Source organism: Fukomys damarensis, unplaced genomic scaffold (assembly GCF_012274545.1).
Source record: "Fukomys damarensis isolate Sample0158 unplaced genomic scaffold, DMR_v1.0_HiC HiC_scaffold_18, whole genome shotgun sequence".
NCBI classification, from domain to species: domain Eukaryota; kingdom Metazoa; phylum Chordata; class Mammalia; order Rodentia; family Bathyergidae; genus Fukomys; species Fukomys damarensis.
This window is the reverse complement of record NW_022900930.1, coordinates 10,701,519-10,725,072: the sequence shown is the minus strand read 5'-3', so window position 1 is coordinate 10,725,072 and position 23,554 is coordinate 10,701,519. Positions and strand designations below refer to the sequence as shown.

Below are 23,554 nucleotides of genomic sequence, written 5' to 3'. Positions count from 1 at the left end.
TGATTTCTTGATGATAACCATTCTTTCTGGGGAAAGGTGGAATGTCATTGTTGTTTTACTTTGCGTTTCTCTGATGTCTGGGGATGTTGAGCATACATGTGTTTATTGGCCATTTGTACTTAAACTTTTTTGTGAAGTGTTCATTCATTTCACTTCACCATTTTTTGATTGGATCTTCTGGCTTTTGTTTTGGTACCTGGCATCAAACTTGGGTCTTTTATTTGGGAAGGTTCTAATTTTTTTTTTTAGTTCTTTATGTATTTTTAGATATAAATATCCAGTCTGAGGAATTGCTGGCAAAAAAATATTCCCATTCTGCAGATTGTCTTTTTATTCTGTTGGTGGTTTCTTTTGTTGTGTTGAAGCTTTTAAATTTGACATGATCCTATTTGTTGATGTTATTTTCTTTGCAACCTGGGTTCTGTTCAGAAAGCCTTTGCTTGTACCTACAGCGTAAAGAGTTTTTTTGCCTATTTTTTTTCCCCAGGGAGTTAAGTGTATCTATTTTACCATTTAGTTTTTGAATATAGGGTGAGTACATGGTGAGAGATAACCGTCAATATTCTGTCTTCTTGCATGTGGAAGGCCAGTTTTCCCTGCAACATTTACTGTGGAGGCTATCTTTGCCCTAGTAAGTTTTTGGCCCTTTGACAAAGATCACATAGTTAAATGTGTTGGGTTGTTTCTGAACCCTCTATTTGGTTCCCTTGGTCCTCTTAATGTCTTTGTGCCAGGACAAGCCCAGAATTGTGAAGAATATGAAAAACTTCTGGTGTTTCCCTTTTCACTTAACAGTTGTGAACTTTTTCCAAGCCAATAGATAAAAATATTTAGTCACAATTATTTTAAATGGCAAGTTGATGAATTTCAGCATCTTCTTGAATAAAACTTTAATTATTAATTTGCATTTGTTCAAATCTGATTCAGTGTAGGTTTAATCATGAGTTGAAATGTGAGAGGTTTTACTACTAACTGTACACTAACTGTATACTGTCACTCTCCTTGCTAAGGGATGTACATAGTGTTAAATTTTTGTGGTCTTTTTGTTTTCCAATCTCTTATTTCATTCTGTACCTGCCTTTAAAATTTTTTCTGAAGTGATTGTGATTTTTTTTGTCTCAGTCCTCTTTTCTTCTGAATTTGTCACATTGGAGTATTTGTGAGTTGATATTGTGATAACTGTAATGATACTAGGTACCTGTGGTTGGGAAATACGATACGGTCATTTATCTTGTTTCCCTATGTCATCACTAGAACTTCTGACAGCTGAACGCTTGAATCTCCTGTGGAAACAGTGCCATTCTGTAATTAGTGAATCACTCGAGATAGAATATGCGCTCTGTGCCTAAGATCCCGAGGACTCTTACCCACTTTTGTTTCCAAAGGAAGAGTTACTCCAAAAGAATGATTCAAATGTACAGTACCTTTGACAGTTTTTGTTTTTGTTTTGTTTTGTTTTGTTTGTGGTACTGGGAATTGAACCTCAGGACTTTGCACTTCTTGTTTTTGTTTTTGTTTTTCTTTTTATTGAGTTTATTGGTACAATCTAGGTATACAATTCAGTTACATTCATTATTGGAATCCTGTACCTTTACATATTAGGTCTTGATTCTCATTTTTCCCCTTGTCCCTGCCCTCCCTTCACCCCCTCCTTCCCTCCCCATTTACAAACACTTTATTTCCATTTTTTCAATTTCTCTTATTTTTTTCCTCTCCCTTATTACCTTTCCCCCACCCTTCCCACTTTCCTTACACCTTTAGCCCTTTACTTCCTATTTCACATTATTAATTATCTCATTAGGATCCTGTGTACTATTATAGTTTTTCACACCAGAGAAACTATTCAGTATTTCAGTTAAAGAAATCTTTGTATGAACATTAAAAATACTAAAAAGGAGTAAAAGAGAAAAGCCAATGATGTAAGATTAAAATAATCCTTAATTCTGAAGATGAAAATGCTCCCTTAACATATTTAAATTGCTTCTTGCTGCTGTAGTCTTATCTTATTCTTTTTTTCATTATTTAGAGAGTACTTTATTAGTTTCTGTAATCAAACCCACATAGATATGACCTTACATATTACATACAGTGCATTACCCCTATACAAATGGGGGAAAAAATGAAAATAAAATTAACATTTCTGGACCAGTATGGCTGTCCATTTCTGTAGAATGCCAACTCAACACAGTAAATTGGATTAACTGTCCAAAGTTGAGAGCACTGTTAGTTTCCAAAAATTCAAGTTATATATATATGTAAAAAATATAATAAATATATATATTTATATAAAAAGACCAATAATAGCCATATGTTATGCATCAATAGCAGCAACAGCTTTTCCAGGTTCTGCAGTCATCATTCAGCACATTCCATCAAAAAAAAAAAAGAAAAGAATAATATCCAGAAAACAGCAAAGTTCTGTTGCTGTTGTGGTACCTGTCACCATTTTTTTTTTTATTAGCTTCGCAGAGGTAAGAGACAGTACCGTCCTACATCAATAATACTAGAATCAGTTTTGGTTGGAAATTTGCTTTGTCTGCAAATAAGACTGCTACCCCTGCTTTTTTCTGGGCTCCTGACACATGGAGAATTGTTTTCTTTCCATCCTTTCACTTTCAGTCTGTGGGCTTCTTTTTGCACTAGATGTATTTCTTGTATACAACATATTGTTGGATTTTGCTTCTTATTCCATTCTGCCAGTCTATTTCTCTTGATTGGTAAGTTGAGGCCATTGACATTGATGGTTATAACTGATAGGTACTGACTTATTATTGACATGTTGTTGGCCTTTTGTTGACTCTTTTTACTTTTTCACCTTCTCCTTTTAGTTTCTTGCCTTGCCTATTTGATTTGCTCTGTTGGGCCTCATGGTGTTGTTGCCTTCATTGTCTTTTTCTAGGATCTTGTTTAGAATTGCTTGTAGTGCTGGTTTGGTATTCATGTAGTTTCTCAGGTGTTCATTGTCGTGAAAGTATTTTACTTCCCCATCCATTTTGAAAGAGAGTTTTGCAGGATACATCAGTCTAGGTTGGAGGTTGTTCTCTTTTAGTACTTGAAATATCTCACTCCAGGCTCTCCTTGCCCTAAGGGTTTGTGTTGAAAAGTCTGCTGTGATTCTGCTGGGCTTTCCTTTGTAAGTAATTTGTTTCTTTTCTCTTACTGCTTGTAGTATTTTGTTCTTCTGTTGGGTTTGTGGGATCTTGATTATTACATGTCTAGGTGTAGATTTTTTTTTATTGTGGCTAGTTGGGGTCCTATATGCCTCACTTATCTGAATGTCAAATTCTTCCCCTCTGTTTGGGAAGTTTTCTGTCATTTATTCTGTGAACAGCTTTTTTAAGTCATTTGTATTTTTTCCTGCTACTTCATGGATTCCTATCAGTCTTATGTTATTCTTTGCATCATCTAGGAGTTGTTGGATTGATTTCTCATGATCCCCTACTGTTTTTAAGAGACCTCTCTTTTCACAGTCACTGACTGCAATCTTATCTTCTGTATTTGAGAGTCTATCTTCGCATTCTTTTATTCTGTTGTGTACACTTTCAATAGAGTGTTTAATCTCCTGGAGATCTGTTTGAATCTGTTTTATGGATTCCCTTTCTCTCCTATGTTGGGTGTTTATTGTTTCCATTTCTTTCTTATGCTGGGCCTTTGGCTTCTCTCGTGGTCCTGAGCTCATCTAGTTTTTTGTCAGTTTCTGCTCCAGAGTCTTGAATCACGACTTCCATTTTGCTCACTATCTCTATGGTTATCTGGGAAATTATTTCTGTTTTGAATTTTTCTAGAGCCTGATTGATCTGTTTTGTTACTTCCTGTGCTTTGAGTTCAGGGTGTCCTGGTGGTTCACTATCGGCCTTTTCATCCTCATTTGCCCTACTGTTTGCCATTGGTTAACTGGAAGTCTGTCCTTGTGTCTTGCTTAAGTGTTTTCTCATTTTAATTTTTGTTTTTGGGCTGTCCTTGGTTTAATCACTGGGTTATCACTCAAATCTTCCTGATATAGTTGCGCCCTAGCTTCTGAGTCTCTAACGACCCACAGACATTCTCATCTTCATAACATCAGAGAAAACAGATCATCAAATCATCCACAATGCTTTAGCCCCACTGATACAATCAGCAACACATTAAGATCAAGCACAACTTGGACACTGACAAGCCCCACTGATGCAGTCAGCAACACATTATGATCAAGCACAACTTGGAAACTGACCACCTGTGGTAGTCAGTAGTCTATCACCCTTAAATCATTTGAATTAAATTGAAATCAAGAAGCAGTCCAGAACATGTCTGCAGTGAACAAAATTAAATACAGTGTATTTACCATTTAATGGCTCAGACAGAGCGAGGATGCAAGACCCCTGATCTCAGTTAGCTGATGACTGAACCCCATGACGCAGACTGACCTCGGGCTGCAAGGCCCAGATTGAGTTCCCTAATCTTCTGAATGGTTGAACTCCACAACATTCTATTACAGGTTTCCCACGCCCTTTCTTTAAAGATGTTCAAAGTTGGGAACTCAGAAAAATACCCTTTATGACCATCTCTGCCTCTGCAGAGTGGGGTATCGGGGTTCAGGGGCTACCTTCCTGGTGCTGGAGCGATGGCAGCTCCAGGCGGGAGAGGGCGTGGCTCTCCTTCCCAAGGATTGGGGCCCAGGCTACCTTCCGGGTGCTGGAGGATGGCAGCTCCAAGGACTTCGTGTTTCTGAGGGAGGTGGCAGCACCACTGAGCTAAATCCTTGGCCCCATACAGCACCTTTGAAAGCTGCTTTTAAAGCCCACGTTTATGGGTCTGAGAGAGTGATAAATTGAGAAAACTTGTAGAGAGATAGGTCAACACTGATACACTATCATGAGTTTTACTATTTTAAAGGTTCCAAATGTTTCAAATACGGTTATTGATAGGTCTGTGGAAAGTGAGAAAATGCCTTTCTCTATTCTGAGTTTTAAAGGGAACCTGAAGAGTCCAGCTTAGACAAACTAGAGATGATCCTGAAAACCTTGTTATAAAGAACTAAAACATACACCCAAAATGGCCATAGCCTTTGGACACTGTATGTTGGGCAGGTAGGACAGCTGGTTGAGAACGATGTGTGTGGATGATTTCGTCTACATATCCATATGATGAAATCTATATATTATCAACACAAAAAGGCATGTTTGTTGTTTAAAATAGGGCCTTTCCATTTCAGGGTCCAGTTTTACCTTTGTGTCCAGGGAAGCTCAGTGATTTTATTAATTGAACTGGAGTTTATTACATGAGAAGCAGGACACTGAAATGCAGCTTGTTTTTCCTGGTGTGGGCTGGCAGTGCCAGTAAGATCCAAAATCTAACTGTCTTCTGTAGTAATACTACGTAATGGCTGAACCCAAAATCTGCTTTTCTGACCTACACAGCCAATGTCTACTAGCATTTATTCTTTTAGTCCTGTTGGGATAAAAATGAAGTTGAAGGTATAGCCACAAAATCCATTAGGCTCTCTTGGGATTTATCTGTCAACAGCTTCATCTCCTAAACTTCTGTGAAGCATACAGTGTCCTTGACTAAGAAATGTGTTTTCCCATGTGTTGTGTAAACATCTGTGGATGTTAAAGGCATAATGCCAGACACATCTGTGTTCATAGATGCTGCTGATAAACCAAGGGCTGCCCTGGATAACGATTTGACCTAGTATGAAGTTCATTTGGAATTATTTGTTTCTTATTTTAGGGAATTAAAAACATTTTTTTGTATTGTTTTTATCTCTTTGCATTCCTTTTGGGAGGGGGCGCGCAGGTATCAGGGATCAAATTTGGGTCCTTGTGCTTGTGAGGCAGGCAGCAGAACCACTGAGCTAAATCCCAGGCCCCGACTCTTAGCATTTTTATTGGTCATTTTGTGACTGAACTAATAAGGTTCCTGATATGGTCACACACATTGTCAGTTTCCTTTATAGACATAACCTCTGTGTAGATAAGAATCCTGTCTTGTCTGTGTGACTTCCATAGATCTTAGCAAAGCTGAAATCCAGAATCCATTGCCCTGTAATGGCTCATATAAATATAAATACCATACTTATATGATAGTGTAAAGAGTAAAGATAGGCAGGGAATTTAGCTCAGTAGTTTTCAGCCTGCCTCACAAGCACAAGGTCCTGAGTTCAATCCCTGGTACAAAAAAACAAACGAGTAAGGAAAAGACAATGTTTTCAAATATCCCTTTGATTCTAGTCTCCAGTTACCATAGAAAAACATGAGTTAAATACTTAGTTTTTCTTTCTTCACTCATTTGGGTTGTCTTTTAAAATGGATGACTTAGTTTCCTAGTCTGAGATGATCTAGGAAGGATTCCAAACATATGCTGTTAGATTTAAGTAACTTGTACTTGGATGCAAACATGTAATCCAAATATTCAAGAGTTACTTACTCTTGTGTGTCTACCTATTCTTTGGGAGGTGGATCTCTCTTAGATAAAATACTTCAGCGGGTTTTTTTCTTTTTGAGACATGGTCTCACTTGGTAGTTCAGGCTGGTCTTGAACTCACTGTGTAGCCCAGGCTGGCCTCAAACTGAAGATGCAGTGTTCCTGCCTTAGCCTCCTGGATGCTGGGATTACAGGTGTGTACAACCTCACCCAGTGCTAGCAGATTTCTGAGACAGTAGTGTACTTTGGGTGTGCTAGATTCTAGGAACTGTCTGTCTTGTCCACCTTTAAATGAAGTGCTTTGAGGCTCTTAGCATCTGTAGGTAAGTAGCAAACCTAGATTCCCACCCCTCCCCTACTCCCACCCCCATTCCTAGCCATCTTATTCAGGCGCTAAGAATCTCTGACATCTCATTCTGGAATGATTACATAAGAAAAGTTTCCTCCATAAACTTCACAATTTACATTAATAAAAATACTTTTTTCTTGGCCTTAGGAAAATCAGGTAGTAAATAGGCAATTCTTAATGTAACAAAATAAACTTAACAATATTTAATCGGTGTTTATTATAAAAAGAAAACAGGAAGCTGATGAAAAACATTAAAATCACTGTTATTCTACCACTCATGATTAAATCACAGAAACTCTTAGATATATAACTTGTAGTGTATTTTTTCTTCCAAAAACATGTTGTATATGATTTTGTATGCTGCGTTACAGAATAAAATTGAACCATGCATATGTTTTCCTTGTACATGATTTTTATTGGCTGTGTAACAACTGTTATGTAATCTAGATTGTCCTTACATTAAGTAATCTTGATAATCCTTAGATTTCTAGTGAGTTTTGTTGGTGGATTGCTTGACTTACAAGTTTGTATAAAGTGATTTTCTTTAGAACAACAACATGGCTTTTTACATGCTAGGCAAGCATTCTGTAACTGAGCCCCTGAGAAATATTATAAATGATTTATTCCTAGACTGGCTCCTCAAATCCTAAGTGATAGCTAAGGTGCATTGCCAGACATAAGCTGTTCCGGTGTTTAAAACTTTGGATCTGCTTATCATGTTATTTCTCTGGAAATGTCTGCAGTCAAGGCAGCACCTGACAGTACCGGCGGTGTAGTGGGAACCCCTCAGTGCCCACAGATTGAACATATAGTGTTCACCTGGCACACCATGAAAAGAGAGGTGGGTGGACGGCCCAGGAGGCAGGATTCCCTCATGGTCAGTAGCAACTTCATAAAGACTCTGCCCCAGAACCTTTCTTACCTGTGACAAATTTGGAGCAAAAGAATAGGCAAAACATAAAAACAAAACAAAAAATAAAAGCAACTTTGTTTACATTTCTAGACTATTCCACCACACAGTTGTTCCAAATGCACATAGAACATTTAGCATGTTCTGTGCAATAAAGCAAGGAATAGGACAGATTTTGAAAGTTAAGCATATATCTACCATATGAAACCATTCTCCATGTAAATATCCAGAAATAAAACATACAGCCATACAAAGTCCATAGTGAATGTTTGTACCTGTTTATAAAATCTCAAAATTAGAAATGTTAAATGTATGTCAGCAGTGCAATGAATAACAAATTGGTATATCCATGCAACAGAATACTTCTCAGTAATAAAATATAATATACCATGAATCCATTTAATAATACGAATAAATTTCATTTTAGGTTACATGAAAGAATCCAGACAAAATGAATACATACTCGGATTCCATGTATGTAAACTTCTAGAACATGCGTACTAATCTTCAGTGACAAAAAGGACCAGTGATTGCCTAGGTTTGGGCCATGTAGGACACTTTGGGAAGAAGGATTATAGGGAATGAGGAAACTTTTGGAGAGGATGGATTATCTTTGTTTTTCTTTTGTTTTGGTTATGGGAATCGGAACTCAGGACCGTGTGTTTGCGAGGCAGGTAGCGCTGGAACCATTGAGCTAAATCCCCAGCCTGTTGATGGGTATCTTAATGATGATGATTTTACAGGTTAGTCATACATCAAAACACATCAAAATTGTATACTTTGAAGGTATACGTTTGTTGTATATCAATTATACTATCAGTAAAGCTGTTTAAACAATAAAGCAGCAGAATTCTGACATTACTGTGTACTGTAGAAGGTCCTTCCCTCCTGATTTGTGCTTCTGTACAAGTGGAATCAGTGGAAAGTGTTAGGAATCTGGGAAAGATTCTTCCTGTTTCTCACTGTAGAATTTTCAGTTAGTTAATTAACTTTGAGATAGGGTTTTGCTGTGTAGCTCATGATGGTCCTGAAATTGCTGTGTTTCTCAGGCTGGCCTTAAACTCTGATCCTCATGCTGTAGTTTATTGACTCCTGGGAATACAGGCATGCACAACCACATCTGCCTGGGAAAAACATTTATATTTAGCATGATTAACAGTTGAGTGTTATATTTTTCTCTAAAAGGCAGCATGTTATCTTCTAATGAAGAGGTCAGTCACAGTGTATCAACTTGAATAGAGGAATAGAAAGTGGTAATTTCAGTTCAGTGGCTCCTCCTTACCTGTTGAATCAAGACTGGATTTCTGAGGTGGTCTTTTGATGTGCCCTGTGGCTTGCCTCCAAATTCTCTGTTGTCTTGCTTCACCTTGTCCCCAGAGTGCTGTGTGTTTTCCTGTACATCACTGCGTAGTCCTTTTCATTGCCTGTGGTTCTTACCCAGCTCACCTCACCTTCATCTTCCTCAGGTAAAATCCTATCTGTCATTTAAGTTTCCATTTAGATACTAATATGCTTTCTCTGGTGCTGTGTATGTCATCTGTATTCTGTGTGTTAGTAGAAGTTTGTGCCCTGTGCCTTGCACATATGATGTCTTGAATGATTTTTACCAGTGCCATCTAGCATGTACCTTGTATATAATGAGCATCTGTGTTGGTTGTGCAATAGGAGAGCACAATGGTAAAAGCAATCAGTACGAAAACTAAGCAAGGTCAGTTATACAGTTTGGTGTCTATTTAAATGTGCTAGATTACTAATTGTACCTTTACATTTATTTATTTTTCTTTATTTTTATTATTACACATTCCTACTATATAATAACATTCATTGGGGGGAATTGGTACAGGTATATAACATATCTTACTCTTTTTATATTTGTTTTCCCTCTTTCCTCTCTGTATCTTGGTTCCCTACCCTTTTGTAAAGATTCTTTTTTCCCTATTTCCTATTCTCCTTTTATTAAATTTATTGTAATTAGTGTCATTGAGGGGAGCAGTAGCAAGATGACCAGGGGAAACCAAAATTTTACTTTGTTTTTGAAGCCTGTTGTGTGATCATTTGGTTAGAGCAGAGGAGTCGTATATTATGAAACCTCCCCACAATCCCAGACTTTAGAAATGGGCAGTGGCTGGATGGGAAAGGGAGAAGTTCCTATAGCTTTAACTTAGCTGGACATAATTCACTCTGAGTACATAGAGAAATAACTGTGAGAGTCAGAGTTAATCGAATGGTGTCTTAACATTGACTATTCATTGTGCCATGGGACGACCACAAACTTGATAAGAGTCATGCATATTTGGAGAAATATGATTTTGAGATTTCAAGTGAGCTGTAGACTCTGTATTGTACAAACCGTTGCTCACTTCTTCAATTTTGTTTTTCCAGGTCCGGACCCTATTTGTCAGTGGTCTTCCTCTGGATATCAAACCTCGGGAGCTCTATTTACTTTTCAGACCATTTAAGGTATGTTTTCTGTCTTTTAGAAATTATAGGAGATACAAAAGACTATCTACTGCATAATTCATGAGGGCTATTTAAATGAAGGGGAAAAAAAGTTTAACAAAACACCCAGTAAAGAGAGAGAGAGAGAGATTTAGGGCCTGAGATTTGGCTCAGTGGTTCCACTGCCTGCCTCGCAAGCACAAGGACCCGAGTTTGATCCCTGGTGCCAGAAAAAAAAAAAAAAAGATTTAAAAAGACTAATGACTAAAGGATCAACTGAATTCTTGTATACAGTTTCTAGACAGTTGATCAAAACTGCCTTAGTCCTTCAACAACTAATCTAAAGCAGTGTTGGCCGATGTGGATCTGGATGAGATGGGAACACACCAGTGTGTGCAGCGCTAGTGCTCTCCGTCCTATGCAGAAGATCCTTAGTGATCTCACATTTCTGCTCCAGGTGTAGTGTGCACTCCTAAGTAGAGATCATGAAAAAGTTATAAATTAATTTTAATGTAGTCAAGCTCTATCTGTATGTGGTTTCCTTATTAGTTGCAATAATACTCTTGGTACTCTTCTTTGGAGAAGTGTAGGCTTTTATGAGTTGGATTAAGAACCTGACACTGTTATTTTTTTCTACTGCCAAAACCCTTAAGTTTCAAACATCCGTCAAACAAGATTTTACCAGGGTACTTTTGTATGACTCAAGGGATCTTTTTGCTGGTATTTAGTGAAATATTTAATGTATTTGCCTGTCTTTCCTTACTATAGAAATAAAATCACTTCAGAGATGCTTAATGTTGCTAGAATTGAAACCTTAACAGGAAGTTGGGCTAGGGCTGAAATAACTGTGGTGCCAAGAAGAAACCTTAAAGGTTTGCCTTTGGAGGTTAAGAGGAAGCTGGACCTCATCAGAACATGGGCCTGGAAGACATCATGAATTCAGGGCCCATGTCCATGAGGTCTGAGTTTTGAACATTGTGTGTCTGCTGCAGTGCCTGGCAGTGCCCACTCTTAGATTAGATGATCGACAATCTTGGTTTCTCGTTAAAGATCCATCCTGGTTGAGGCAGACAGATTGAAGGGCTGAAAATAACATTTGGGTTAGAAATGAGGAAAGGAGATTGCCGAAACAGCCAGGTTCACCTCAAGTCCAGTTTATGTGCCGGTAAGCACCGTTGTAATAATGGGCATAACGCCATCTTGACAGCCACAGCAAAATATAAAAATCCTCATGACAGCATGGGAGGCAACAGAAAGGCTTGGTACAAGGCTGACTAGTAAAGAAGAGAAGGTGGTGTTGAGAGAGTGCTGACTTTATAGAATTTCCTGAGCTGCTTCTGCAGGGCTGCAGTTTTATAAAGTGGACAGCTTTCTCTATAGAATGAAATACTTTTTTTTCTTTTTAATCTTCTCTGTATCCTTCTAATTTTAGTATATGTGCTGCCAAAGCGAGCACAAAAATGAAATCTTTTAAGGTAATTGATCTTCCTGACAAAAAATGCTATTAGTTATATTATAGGGGGATGCATTTCCACAAAATGCAACATTGAGGAAAAGATGAGGATTTCATTAGCTAGCCCCTTGTATGAATTATCTCATTTAATTATCACAGTTGTTTAAAGTGGTTTCACCCTCTTTTTTCAAAGGACAAAAATGTAACGGTGCAGTTGAATTACTTATGCTTAAGTTTATACACATACTAAATGGCAGGGTCAGGAAACAAATGTTTGACTCTGTTCATGTTCTAAAGTATAAAGCTATAGTGTGCCTTTGTAACTTTAGAACACAGTATATCCCTACCCGTGATATTTTAGTTGAGTGAAATATCCCTTTATACTTTGCCTCCAAGCCTTCAAAGTGTTTAAACTGCCAAGGTTTTTAGGAGAGAGCCCCTTGATGAAAGGAAGGGCCAGGACTGAATCACGACCACTCATGAGAGCTCAAGGCCCTGGAGGTAAAATATTTATAGTAGCTAATTGGTAATGGAGTTTTTAGCTGGGAAGATGTGAGAATGAATCACTCCCAACATCTCTATATCCTGCTGAGATCAACTCTAAAGTCAGGACCTTGGTACCTTCCTAACAATCCTCTTGAATTAAAGTCCCTGGCCTGCAAATCTGACTCTGCTCTGTGGCGTGCAGTACAATCAGTCATGTCAAGTGGTTTTCTTTCCCTGTGGTATCATACATCAGTGCAAGCCACCAGCCATTTTTTGTGTCGAGAGATAAACACACCTTGGTGTACTCTTATCCTGAGGAACCAGAGTTGGGGGCGGGGAGAAGAGAGGTAAGGAAAGTAAGGGATACTTTCATCTCCTTTGAGGATAAACTAGAGTAGAAATCCAACAGGGTAGTTTTCATGTTGAAATCAGAATACCACATTGCAAACTGGCTGCTTCATTGAGTAAGCAGAACTCAACAAAATGCAGTCTCATTGCCTGCTTGGCATTTTCTCATGGTTTTAAAGTTTCGGATAATAAATCATACCTTGTATATGCTTACTGTTTGATTGTTATATATGTGACCAAGTCAAACATGTTCATTGACCCATCTTATTAAAATATTACCCCCTCTGTCTCCTTGTTTTATAACATCTCTACTTTTATTTAGACCAAGAAAACAAAAAAGATCTGTTGATAAATTCCCATTTTCCTGCCACTGTATAATTTCATGAAAAAATGCAAGAGAATAGAAATGTAGATAAATGCACGAATCTCCATGTACCCAAGTAGGGATGTGCATGTTTGTGTGTGTAAGTGATTTGCTCTACCAGCTTACTTTTAACACATTAATCAGAATTAGTAACGATAAACGGCTTATTTTCATGTGAGCAGGATGATGTTAATTGGTCCCCCCCCACTTTTTGGTTTCGGCTAAACTTGGTTGTTCTTTAATTTCAGGGCTATGAGGGCTCTCTTATAAAGCTCACGTCTAAGCAGGTAAGAATTCCAAAATTTTGTGTAAGTGATCACTTTTGTAATTTTCCTCAGGAGTGTTGATGAGACTTAACTTTTTTATTCCAATTAGAATTTAATTTTTTTTTGTCTTTAATAATTTAAAGGCAACCTTGACTAGTAAATTAGCACAGGAAAATTTGTAGTTCTGTAATCTCTAGTTAGGATGTTTAGGAGGTAGTAATCAGTGTCTTTAGTAGTTCCTACAGGCTTCTTGGATTACCTGTATGCTTTTTTCTTTTTTCTTAAACTGAACCCTTGACAATCACCTATCTCTGATTCATCAGAATTAAGCTATTTTACAGAGAGCCTCCTGGACTGAAAGATAAGTCCAAAGGGATAAGTACTCCTGTTTACTTGCAACGATATGGTTTACATGTCTGGTTAAACACAGTATTTTTAAAAGGCATCTCTTAGGATCTGAGATGGAAATTTTCACATGTAATTTGGTCATGCAGTGAGAAAACAGGGTTTTATCATTGTGTCATTATATTCCTTGCACTTACAGTGTACCAAAAGGTGATTTGGTTCTCTTTTCATTTTAAAAGATGAAGAAACTGAGGTACAGTGAATTTGATTTAGGAAAGTAGAACCTTTCCAACCCAAATTTTCCTCTATCACCTTATTCACTGCTGCTCACCTCCCAGCCACCTCTAGATTTTTTTTTTTTTTGATTCTCTAAATCCCTGGCTATGTCCTTGAAAGACCACCCTCACCATCCCTTTGATTCATGTTAAAAATTTGGCTAAGCCACTGAGTCATGATTCTTTGGTACTGCCTTTCTTTTTCTACCCATCACCTGTGGTCATTTCTTTATCTTAGCTCTTCAGTTTGACATCACCTTTGGTGGATATTTGGTGATTTTTTTTTTCTTCATGTTTCTCTTTCTTTCCTTAGCCCGTAGGTTTTGTCAGTTTTGACAGTCGCTCAGAAGCAGAAGCTGCAAAAAATGCTTTGAATGTAAGTATACACTAATGATAGAATCTAGGGGGTTTCCTTAGGATGTCATGGGAAGTAGTAAGAACCAACTTCTTTGGATCGGAAATGAAACGTGACTGCTTAATTTTATAGGAAAGATTCAGCAGCTTCATTAGTACTCTAAAGAGCTTTTTCCATGGTTTTCATTGGCTTTTACTGAAATGTTTAAACACAAATTGATGATGCAGGTCTTAGCCCAAGTACAGCCCGTGGTGAATCCCGCGGCTTGTCATCTCCAGTGGAGATCACAGGGAGGGGAGCCTTTCCAGCATTGTCCTCTTGAACGTCTAAGCCAAGAACGCCTCAAAATCTTGGCTTTTCTTATTGCACAAAGGTTTTCAAAAGGCATGTGGCTCTTTTTTTTTAACAGATCATACTCTTTATTCTGAGTGTTAAGCATTTTTATTTAAGGCGTTCCCCATACATTCAGCATTGTAATATAATAAATTGTAGTTGGTTGTAATTGAGTAGAGATAATTGTGTGTGTTCTGTCCATCATGTGTTTGGTGGCTTTTTTCAGCACTAGTTCAGTAAATATCTTCCCCCTCTGCTATGTTGAAAATCAAAACCACTTAAGGAAAGGTGGAAGGAAGCAGAATCTAGTCCCAGTGGTTGCTCTCAGGTGAGAAGCCACAGCAAAGCCTGGCTCTAGAGTACTGGAGGCAGTTGGCGTAAGCAGCTGTGAATAAATGTTGATTAAAGCAAGTTGGAGTGTCCAGGTTGCTTCCTAAAGGGCAAATGTCCATTTGACCATTTGCAATACAAGTGCATTGTGTATGCTTTTGGCAAGTTATGACTAGTTTTTGTGTTACCTGCAAGTGTCCCTGCCTGCTGCTGCTTTGAGCAGAGTAGGTAAAGAGGGTTGTTAGAGGCTTGATATTTTGATGACTTGGAGGCTAAAGGGAAAGCCTTTATATGAGTTTTTATTCAGCATAATGGTGTCATTATAACCCAATCTTGAAAAACAGTATATAATCTTAGAAGAAATGGAATAAACACTTTTCATGTAAATCACATAGGAACCACCTCAGGACTCAAGGATTCCCCTCTTCATTTGGGTAAATGACTTCTGGTCAAAATAACCGCATTCTTGTACAGAAGAAAGTGTAAACTGCTTTTTTATCAAGTGATAGCACACAGAAAGTCACAGTGTACAATTGAATGTTTTCATATAAAAAAATATTTTATGGTCCGAGGTTATAACTCATTGGTAAGAGTGTTTGCCCTAGTATGGACAAAATCCTGGATTTGATTCTCATCTCCTCAAAAGAAAACCCCCCAAAAAATAGTTTATGATTTTTACATTGGATGGACACAACCAGGATTTTCTCAGTATATCCCAATTTTAAACTTAAAACCACAAATTAGTTATGTTTAGGCAGTGTGTTCTTTATTCTAATCAGGTCGATAGCTTTCTAAATGTAGAACTCTTCTTTCTGGGTGCTTGCAACTCATAACCTCTGTCACCTCATGAGGAACACTCTCTCATTTCCTTGGAGGTGCTTTGATTTTTTTTTTTAAACAATTAACTGAAGTTTATTGCTTTAATGTTTTTAAATGATAATCAAAAACTGTTTCCTTTCTAAATAGAATACATTTTAAGTGGAGTACAGGAAGCAGAATTTCAGTTTTCTTGGTGCTTGACGGTAATGTGCAATAGAGGTTTTTAAGCCCTTTTGCCCGTCTGCCATGTACTCGAGTCACCATTGTATGGGCCTTGGTCTGGTTGTACGATGTTCTTTCCCTTGTGCTCTGCTCCCCCTTCATCTCACTGGCAGCAACTGTTGCTCCTTAGTGGTATCCTCTCCCTTATCATTAATGTTGCCTCCTACTTGAGAAGAACCCCAAATAAAAGAAGTCTAATTCTGTTCTGTTCTGTTCGTCTCTGGAAACTTCTTCATATTTCATTATGGAGTAATTAACGCGTGCTTTCACCTTCTCAGGAATGGATTGGGAATGTTCTCCTGGCTAATCTTTTGGCATTTTTAATTCATATACAATGTATTGCAGGTTGTGTGTACCTTTAAAGTCCCCCAATTATTACAATTAGGGAAACAGACCCCAGCAAGTGTGGGTGGGAATGCAGCCAGGAGTCATCTCCAAGTGAGCCTCTCATCTCATGGTCTGAATGCTTTATACAGTATCTTGTCACTTGCGCTGTCCACAGAGTAGTGCTCCCTGTGGCAGTAACAGACTGTAAAATTCACATCATCCAGGACAAATGGCCATGATAAGGTCTGAGATGTGATTATGGAGCAGTTCCTCTCTGCAGAGAACATGGGCCCATTCAAAGTAACACACTTAATCATGAAGTTAACAATGTATTCTCCTGTGACTGGGCATACTAGGCTCTTTTCAGACTCAACTTTTGAACTGATGAGTTAAAAACATACGTTCAGAACCACTACAGAATTTTTTCTTGTCATTTGTTCAGGCTTCTCTTGAAAGCTTTTCCAGGAATTCCTTTTGGGAGAGTGCACTGTTGTAATGTTTTGTTTGGTTCCACTATTGAGAAACTTAAGGCTCAATCCTGAAAATCTATATAGAATGGTTCACAGTGGTTGGAACTGCTTGTCCATGTTTGGGGATTTTTTTCTTGTTGGTATTCTCTGTGTTACTTTTTGGTTCAGTTGTTAGTGTTAATTTGTCTTTTCCCAGAATAATTGATTTTTCAATCCATTAAATATTTTTGTTTTGTTTTGGCCAGTTTAAGACTGCTTTAGTTACTTTCGTAGTATTTTGGAAAGACCTGTTAGGTTGAATTAAGTTTTAATACTGAACTTTTCTCTAGGCATTACTCAAACCAAGTAAATATAATTTGTTTTGTTTTTATAGTCCAGTGTCCAAAGTTAGGCTAATAATAGCCCAAACCCCAGACTTGCCTTCAGGTTGTTTGTAGTCTCATAAATCCACATGATTAGAAATCCTATCCATTCTTTAACTTGAGAGCAAAGTATCACATTTATAATTTATATACAGTCAGTGCTATAATTTCTCCTTCCATGGAAGACACAGCTGATAACCTAACAGATCAAATTACCTTTTTTTTTTTTTTTTTTTGTACTGGGGATTGAACTTGGGACCTTGCATTGTGAGGCAGGCGGTGGAACCACTGAACTAAAACCCGGGCCCCAGATCAGTTTACTTTGAAGGTTTATAATATTGAAAGGTAAATCAAATATAGTGATACCTGAAGTTAGCTTGGTTTACCAAGAATTCTGATTTATGAAAATGGTAAAAAGTTTAAAAAGCAGAGCAAGTCCAAACATAAAAGACCATGAACAGATGGTAGAATAATACATTTCTGGATATTTGCACCAATTGTGAGGACCCCATTAATTAGAAGAAATTTTGTTTTAATGATTAAGAGTGATTTACATCTAACATTTCAGATCACAGACTTCAATATGATCACGCTTATGAATAGCTCTATAACAGACTTTCTCTTACACTCAAAATTGGCTGTCCAAAGAACTTTGAGAGGTTACAGACTCAGGTACACTGCACTTGCCTCTGAAACTACACATTGCTTAAACTAATGCAATAATTTGCCTTACACTCAAGCTGTATACTTACTGATCAAAGTGATGTGTAATTATCAGTATATTTTTTTTAAAGGAGCTTTATTAAGATACAGTTCATGTACCATACAATTTCCCCCCTTTAAAGTTAAAGTTCAGTGTGTTTGGTATAGTATGTTACTTTTTTTTTTTTTTTTTTTTTTTTTTTTTTTGGTTTTTTGAGACAAGGTCTCACTACATAGTTGAGACTGACCTGGAACTCACTATGTAGCCCAGGCTGGTCTCCAACTCACAACAATCCTCCTGCCTCAGCCTTCCCGAGTTCTGGGATTACAGGTGTGCGCCACCACACCCGGCCTGTTACTTTTAAATTCTGGGGAAATATGTGTTAAAAAATTGCCATGTTGGTAGTTTTTAGGTAACAATTCAGTACCATTAATCATATTCATCATGTTGTGCAATCATTACCACTAGCTATTTGTAAAACATTTTCATTAACCCAAGTAAAATTTCTGTAGCCATTGAGTAATGCCTCCTTAATCCACCTTCCCCCTAGTCCCTGGTAACCCCTAACCCACTTTCTGTCTCTTGTAAATTTGCCTATTCTAAATATTAAAATGTCTGTTTTTTGTTTCTTCTCTTTCTTAGCGTAATGATTTGACAGCCATCCATGTTTTGGCGTTTAGCAGAATATAAAAATTTTTTTCCACAGCCTCATAGCTTACCCTGTATCCTCAGCCCTGTCATTCTTTTTTATGGATATACGTGCAGTATTTTGTTTGTGCTTTCCTCCATTGGCTGTTGTGAATAATGCTGCAGTGAACATTGGTTTGCAGTGTCTTGACCCCATTCTCAATTACTTTGGTTATGTATGGAGGAATTTCTGGTTAATGTGATCGTCATACATGTAGCGTTATGGATTCCATAACTGTTGTACCATTTTACATTCTCACAAACATTATGTGAGGGGATTCCAGTTTCTCTCTGTCCTTACTAATCTTGTTTTCTGATTTTAAAGAAATTATAATTATTCTAAATGTGAAATTCTTATAAGATGATTGATAAATGATTTTTAACTTATTGCAATGGTGGATTTGAGTTCTTTTGGAATCCTACATGACTTAAAATGTTTAACAACAGTTTTAAATAATGGGATTAATTAATAGAACTGTGTTACCCATTATCAGTTTGTTTTTTCTATTAGTAGATAACAGAAGGGGAAAGCCCAACCCTTGGATGATTCATTTAATAAGATGTGACAAGGGCTGGGGATTTAGCTCAGTGGTTCTGCTGCCTGCCTCACAAGCACCGAACCTGAGTTCGATCCCCAGTACCAAAAAAAAACTAATAAGATGTGACATAAATAAATTTTTTCAAGGACTACATAGATTGTGGAATGAAAAGAAGTTTTGTTGTGAAGAAAAATGTGGCTGTCATTCAAACTTCCAAAGAAATCAAGGCTATGTTAATAAGTAGAAGAATTAAGACAAATTTACCGTGTGTGTGTGTGTGTGTGTGTGTGTGTGTGTGTGTGTGTGTCGATATTTGGAGAAATTTGATGAATGAACAGGGTGGTCAAATAATTTTATAAAAGCTTAATAATGTCTAAGAAAACATGGTTTCAAAAACACTTGATGTATCATAAGTTGAAAAGACAACTTATATAATGAGAAAAACTTTTCATCTTCATAAATCCTTGGTATTGAGGTAAGCGCTAAAGGTATTTATATCACAGTGATTCCAACCTTACACATAATTTCAGCCAGTTTTGGTATATTTGATTCATTAGTCCTATGGTAGGTTCCTTATCTGAGAAATGGATGGGGTCTTACAAATCACTGAGCAGATTTGCCAGTGCTCTAAACTTAATCTATGCTATGAATACACTTTCTTAGGTGAAAGATGGGGCGCCATATTGTACAAACCTGAGTATACTAGGGGAGTGGAGGCAGACAATGGGCACACAAAGACCTTTTGGCTTTGGTTAGACAGATGGCTGTATGTCATCCTCTGTTTCCTGTATCATAGATTTTCCTGACAGATTGTGCCCGTTAAGACTTTTGATCTTAATATTTATACAGCTTGTGAAGTAGGTGAATTATTTCCATTAAACAAATTTTTTCCTGTATGCAAGCATCCAGATGGCCTATCTCAGCCCTCTTCCCCCGACTAGGGACCATGTCAATATGTTTCTTACCAGTTTTAAATTTTTCTTCCCTAAGTTTCTCTTAAGCATGTTGCTCAGAGTGGTTGAAAAGCTCAGTTAGTGAGAACCTAGCTGGGATTTTTGGATGGGAAATACGCATGACTGCCAGATGAGATCATGAGTCTGATCTAGTGTTTATCTGTTAAATCTGTTTATAACTGCTTGCCCTTGTCTTGCCGTCTTTTAAAGTAGCCATTTGACATCATAAGATTGGGTCATAGGACTGAGCTGATACAGAGCCCAGGGTGTGTGGCTATTGGGCCTTTGTTTTTTTCTAGAGCATGAACCTACTTCGCCTTGAAAACCTGCACAATTTAGTTGACCCCCATCCCTAAATTAAAATAGACTTACCACGAAAAATAGACTTGGCCACTACCAAAAGAGACTTATAACCCAAATATGACTTTTTGTTTTTTAAGGCCCTAGTTTGCAAGTGCGCAGTAGTGGGTTTGTCCAGATTTTTTCTGTTCTCTACTCTGATCTGTTTATGATGGCCTTGCATTTCTTGGTTCGTATTCACACCTCCCTAAGATAGTATAGCACAGGATTTAAGAGTTGTGCTGAAGAAAAAAAATATATATTTTACTTAGTTATAAAAAATTTGTCAGATTCTCACTTAATCTTTGCCTGAAGAAATATGTTACTTGAATTTCAGTATTTAGTAGTATGCTGGAAAGTGCAGCAGTAGTAAAAGCAACCCTAAGGAAGAAGGAAAAGTAGCTAGAAATGCTAGAAACATCCTTTAAAGTAGTGTATATCCCAGTGTCAAGCACATGTGGAAATCTCAAGTTCACTTAGCTTTGCTGTAGATGAAAATTAATCATATAACACTGGGCTGTGTGAAACTGCTCTCAGAACTTTCCCTGTGGCCTTTTTTGAGGATCTACTTGTTTAAATTCATTTGAAGTGTATTTTTAAAGTGAAACCTCTTTTGATCTTGCCTTTTCTGCATGGTTCTTCCGATAGTAAAGAAAATGCTCAGTATCTAATTTCCCTGTATTGTAAATATAAGTAGAGAATATAGTTAGTGTTTGTGGAACTTGGAGAGTAAAGAATGAGTTTATATTTACTCTTTAAGACGTAAGACCTTTTTTTTTTTTTTTTTTTTTTTTTTTTTTGCAAAGGTGTCAGGCTAGTTTTGGAACAAAAGTCTTGATTCTTCAGGCCATCACTAGGTTTCTTTCTGCCCAGCAGTATATTTTGGAGCCTTAAATCATTGTTTGCTGATTTCCTTTGCTTTAGAGTTAAAGGTCATTCCATCATAGTGACTGGAGGCCCAACTCTTATGCACAGAGGCTTAATATTTCTGATACTCTATAAGGAGTTTCCATGTGATTTTAATAGGGGAAATGAAATTCATTTAAACATTTTTACATTTGGGGGAGTGTTGACACTCAACCCCATCAAAGTGGAATAGTTTGTTTTGACAGGGCATTTTTCCATTATTATACTCAGTATATTCATACAAGGCATTTTCTTTAAAGTGAGTCATCAGCTTTTATGTTTTTATAGCCATTGTGATTATTACTTGGCTACATTAAAAAAATTGTAATGAAAATCATAAATAATAGGCATTTTTAAAATGAATTTATTTGGTGTTGGGGATTGACCCCATACCCTTGCACACCCTAAATAACTGCTGAGCCGTACCCCCAGGCGTTAGGAAAGGTTTATGTATAAAATAAGTAGGTGAGAAGAGAATAAATATTTCTAGAATATAAAGAAATATCTGTATAGTGCATAACAGAATAGGAGAAAGAAGAGAAAACTGAATTCTAATGAACATTACAAGGTCATTTAATGTCTAATCTGTAAAATGATATCCAAAAAAGGCTGGTATCTATTTATTTTTAGACTAAAATCTTTTTCTTTTTCAAAAGTTCAGTGGTACATTTCAGTAGGGGATAGTATGAAATGCTGAGGCAATGCCCTGAATAGCATGGACACTGCAGAAAACAGTCTTAAGTGGTTTGTCCTGTACACTGTGTGCTATTATAATATTTAGGGTTAAGGAAAGATAAAATAATTTCCCCAGAACGATAGGTGGGAGAAAATTCCATTTGTAAATTGGTGACCAATAGATCTCTTACATTTTATCTTATACAAGACATCAATCAAATGAATATGCAGATGATTTAAAGAGTAATTTCAAAACATTGTGGGATATAAAAATAAGTTCACATGGAAAGAAATTCATGTTGTATTTGCAAACATTAGATTATAAGCACGGGTGCAAAAACAAGCCAAATATAAAAGCATTATTTCTGTACAACTTTTAAAAATACCTTAAAATAGATCCAACACAAAATACAGTAGAATTCCTCGTACAGTTTTGGTATTTACTTAAAAGGCAAATGTAGTGATGTTCTAATAAAATAACATTTCATAGAAGGTACAATTACTGAGAGTTACTGGTTATAGATGTATTTTATGAAAAAAGTTTATGAAAAAATCTGGTCCTTTACTCACCTTCGCGTACTGAATAAATGACAAAACTGTGAAGGAAGACTTTTAGGTTTCTGGATAATCTAGGTAACTATACCGAGATAATTTTTTTCCCCCAAATACTGCATGCTTTGTTTTGTTCAGTACCAGGGATCAAACTCAGGACCTTGCATTTGCCAGGCAGGAGTGGTGCCACTGAGCTATCCCTTGCCATGCCCTCTTGATTTATCTATAAAGATAGTCAAATTTTGTCTGCTCACTCAAAAAATATTACCGTTAAATTTAAAATTTAGTGATCATAAATTTAATGATCATATTGTGCATTTGATATATTTAAAGTGTTTTGTATATTTGTACATAACATTGCCATTAGTGAGTTTGCACATGTAAGAAAAAGGTACCAAATCCCTAAACTGATTAACCCCCAGCCCCAAGTATGTGGTCTTGGTGTATTGTTTTTGAGAATGAATCCAGGGGCTTTGCACTGAGGTACATCCCCAGAGCCTTTTGTTTATTTTGAGAGAGTATAGCTAACTTGCCCAGTCTGGGCTTTAAATTACTATTCTCTCCTAGAGTACTAGGATTACAGGCATACACCTGTGTGTTCTTGATAACCAGTTTGAACGGTGTGACTTAGTTTCGGGTGACTTAGTTTAAATCCAAGTTCTCGCGGATACTGATTTTGGACTCTTTGGTTCTAAAATTCCCTCTTTTTAATATATTGTTGATCATTCCTAGCTGAATGGGTAATAAGATCAGTTTTTGTATAACTTGAATCCCCCCCTCCTTGTTCTTTTCCAGCACCGGGGATCAAACTCAGGACCTTGTGTTTGCAAGGCAGGCACAGCACCACTGAGCTAAATCCCTGGCCCAAGAAGATGAGTTTTATATCACCTAGAACTCAATAAAGCTAAAAATGTGAACAACTAAGGATGATGACCTTCACAAAATTCTGTTTTTTACTTCTAAAATATCCTTTCCTACAGAATATTTGAAACATAATTTCTTTGGCTAGGATGTAGCTCAGTGGTAGAGTGCTTGAGAAAGAGGGAAAAGTCTTAGAAAATAATTTGCATGGAACCCCAAATGCCAGTAGGCTTGTTGGGAGTTTTTCTAAACACTGAATATAATTAATAATTAGATTCATCTGCCCTTCCTTGGAGCTCCTTAGGTAACCATAGTTACAGTATTTTCCTTAATATTCTGAAGTCTATAAAAGATTGGAAACCAAATGAACATGTCCTCCTCTCACAATTATACTACCTGGTTTATGTGCCCGTTTGTCCGTTTCAAATTCCAGTTCAACTTGGAATTACTAGAGTTTTTTCTGCAGAGAACTCTTTGTAGAGAG

General features: G+C 37.1%; 1 protein-coding gene across 8 annotated transcripts in view; it reads left to right on the top strand.

Moving 5' to 3' along the window:
- The window catches only part of Rbpms (RNA binding protein, mRNA processing factor), a 169,977-nt gene that overhangs the window by 70,446 nt on the left and 75,977 nt on the right, over positions 1-23,554 (top strand). For all 8 annotated transcript variants that reach the window (XR_004517854.1, XM_033765385.1, XM_010622008.2 and 5 more), the window contains exons 2-4: positions 10,044-10,121; positions 13,000-13,038; positions 13,951-14,013. Coding sequence is in view for 7 of the 8 variants with exons in the window: in XM_033765385.1 (XP_033621276.1) it covers positions 10,044-10,121; positions 13,000-13,038; positions 13,951-14,013 (180 nt within the window). In the remaining variant the exon portion in view is untranslated. The remainder of the gene's footprint in view (positions 1-10,043; positions 10,122-12,999; positions 13,039-13,950; positions 14,014-23,554) is intronic.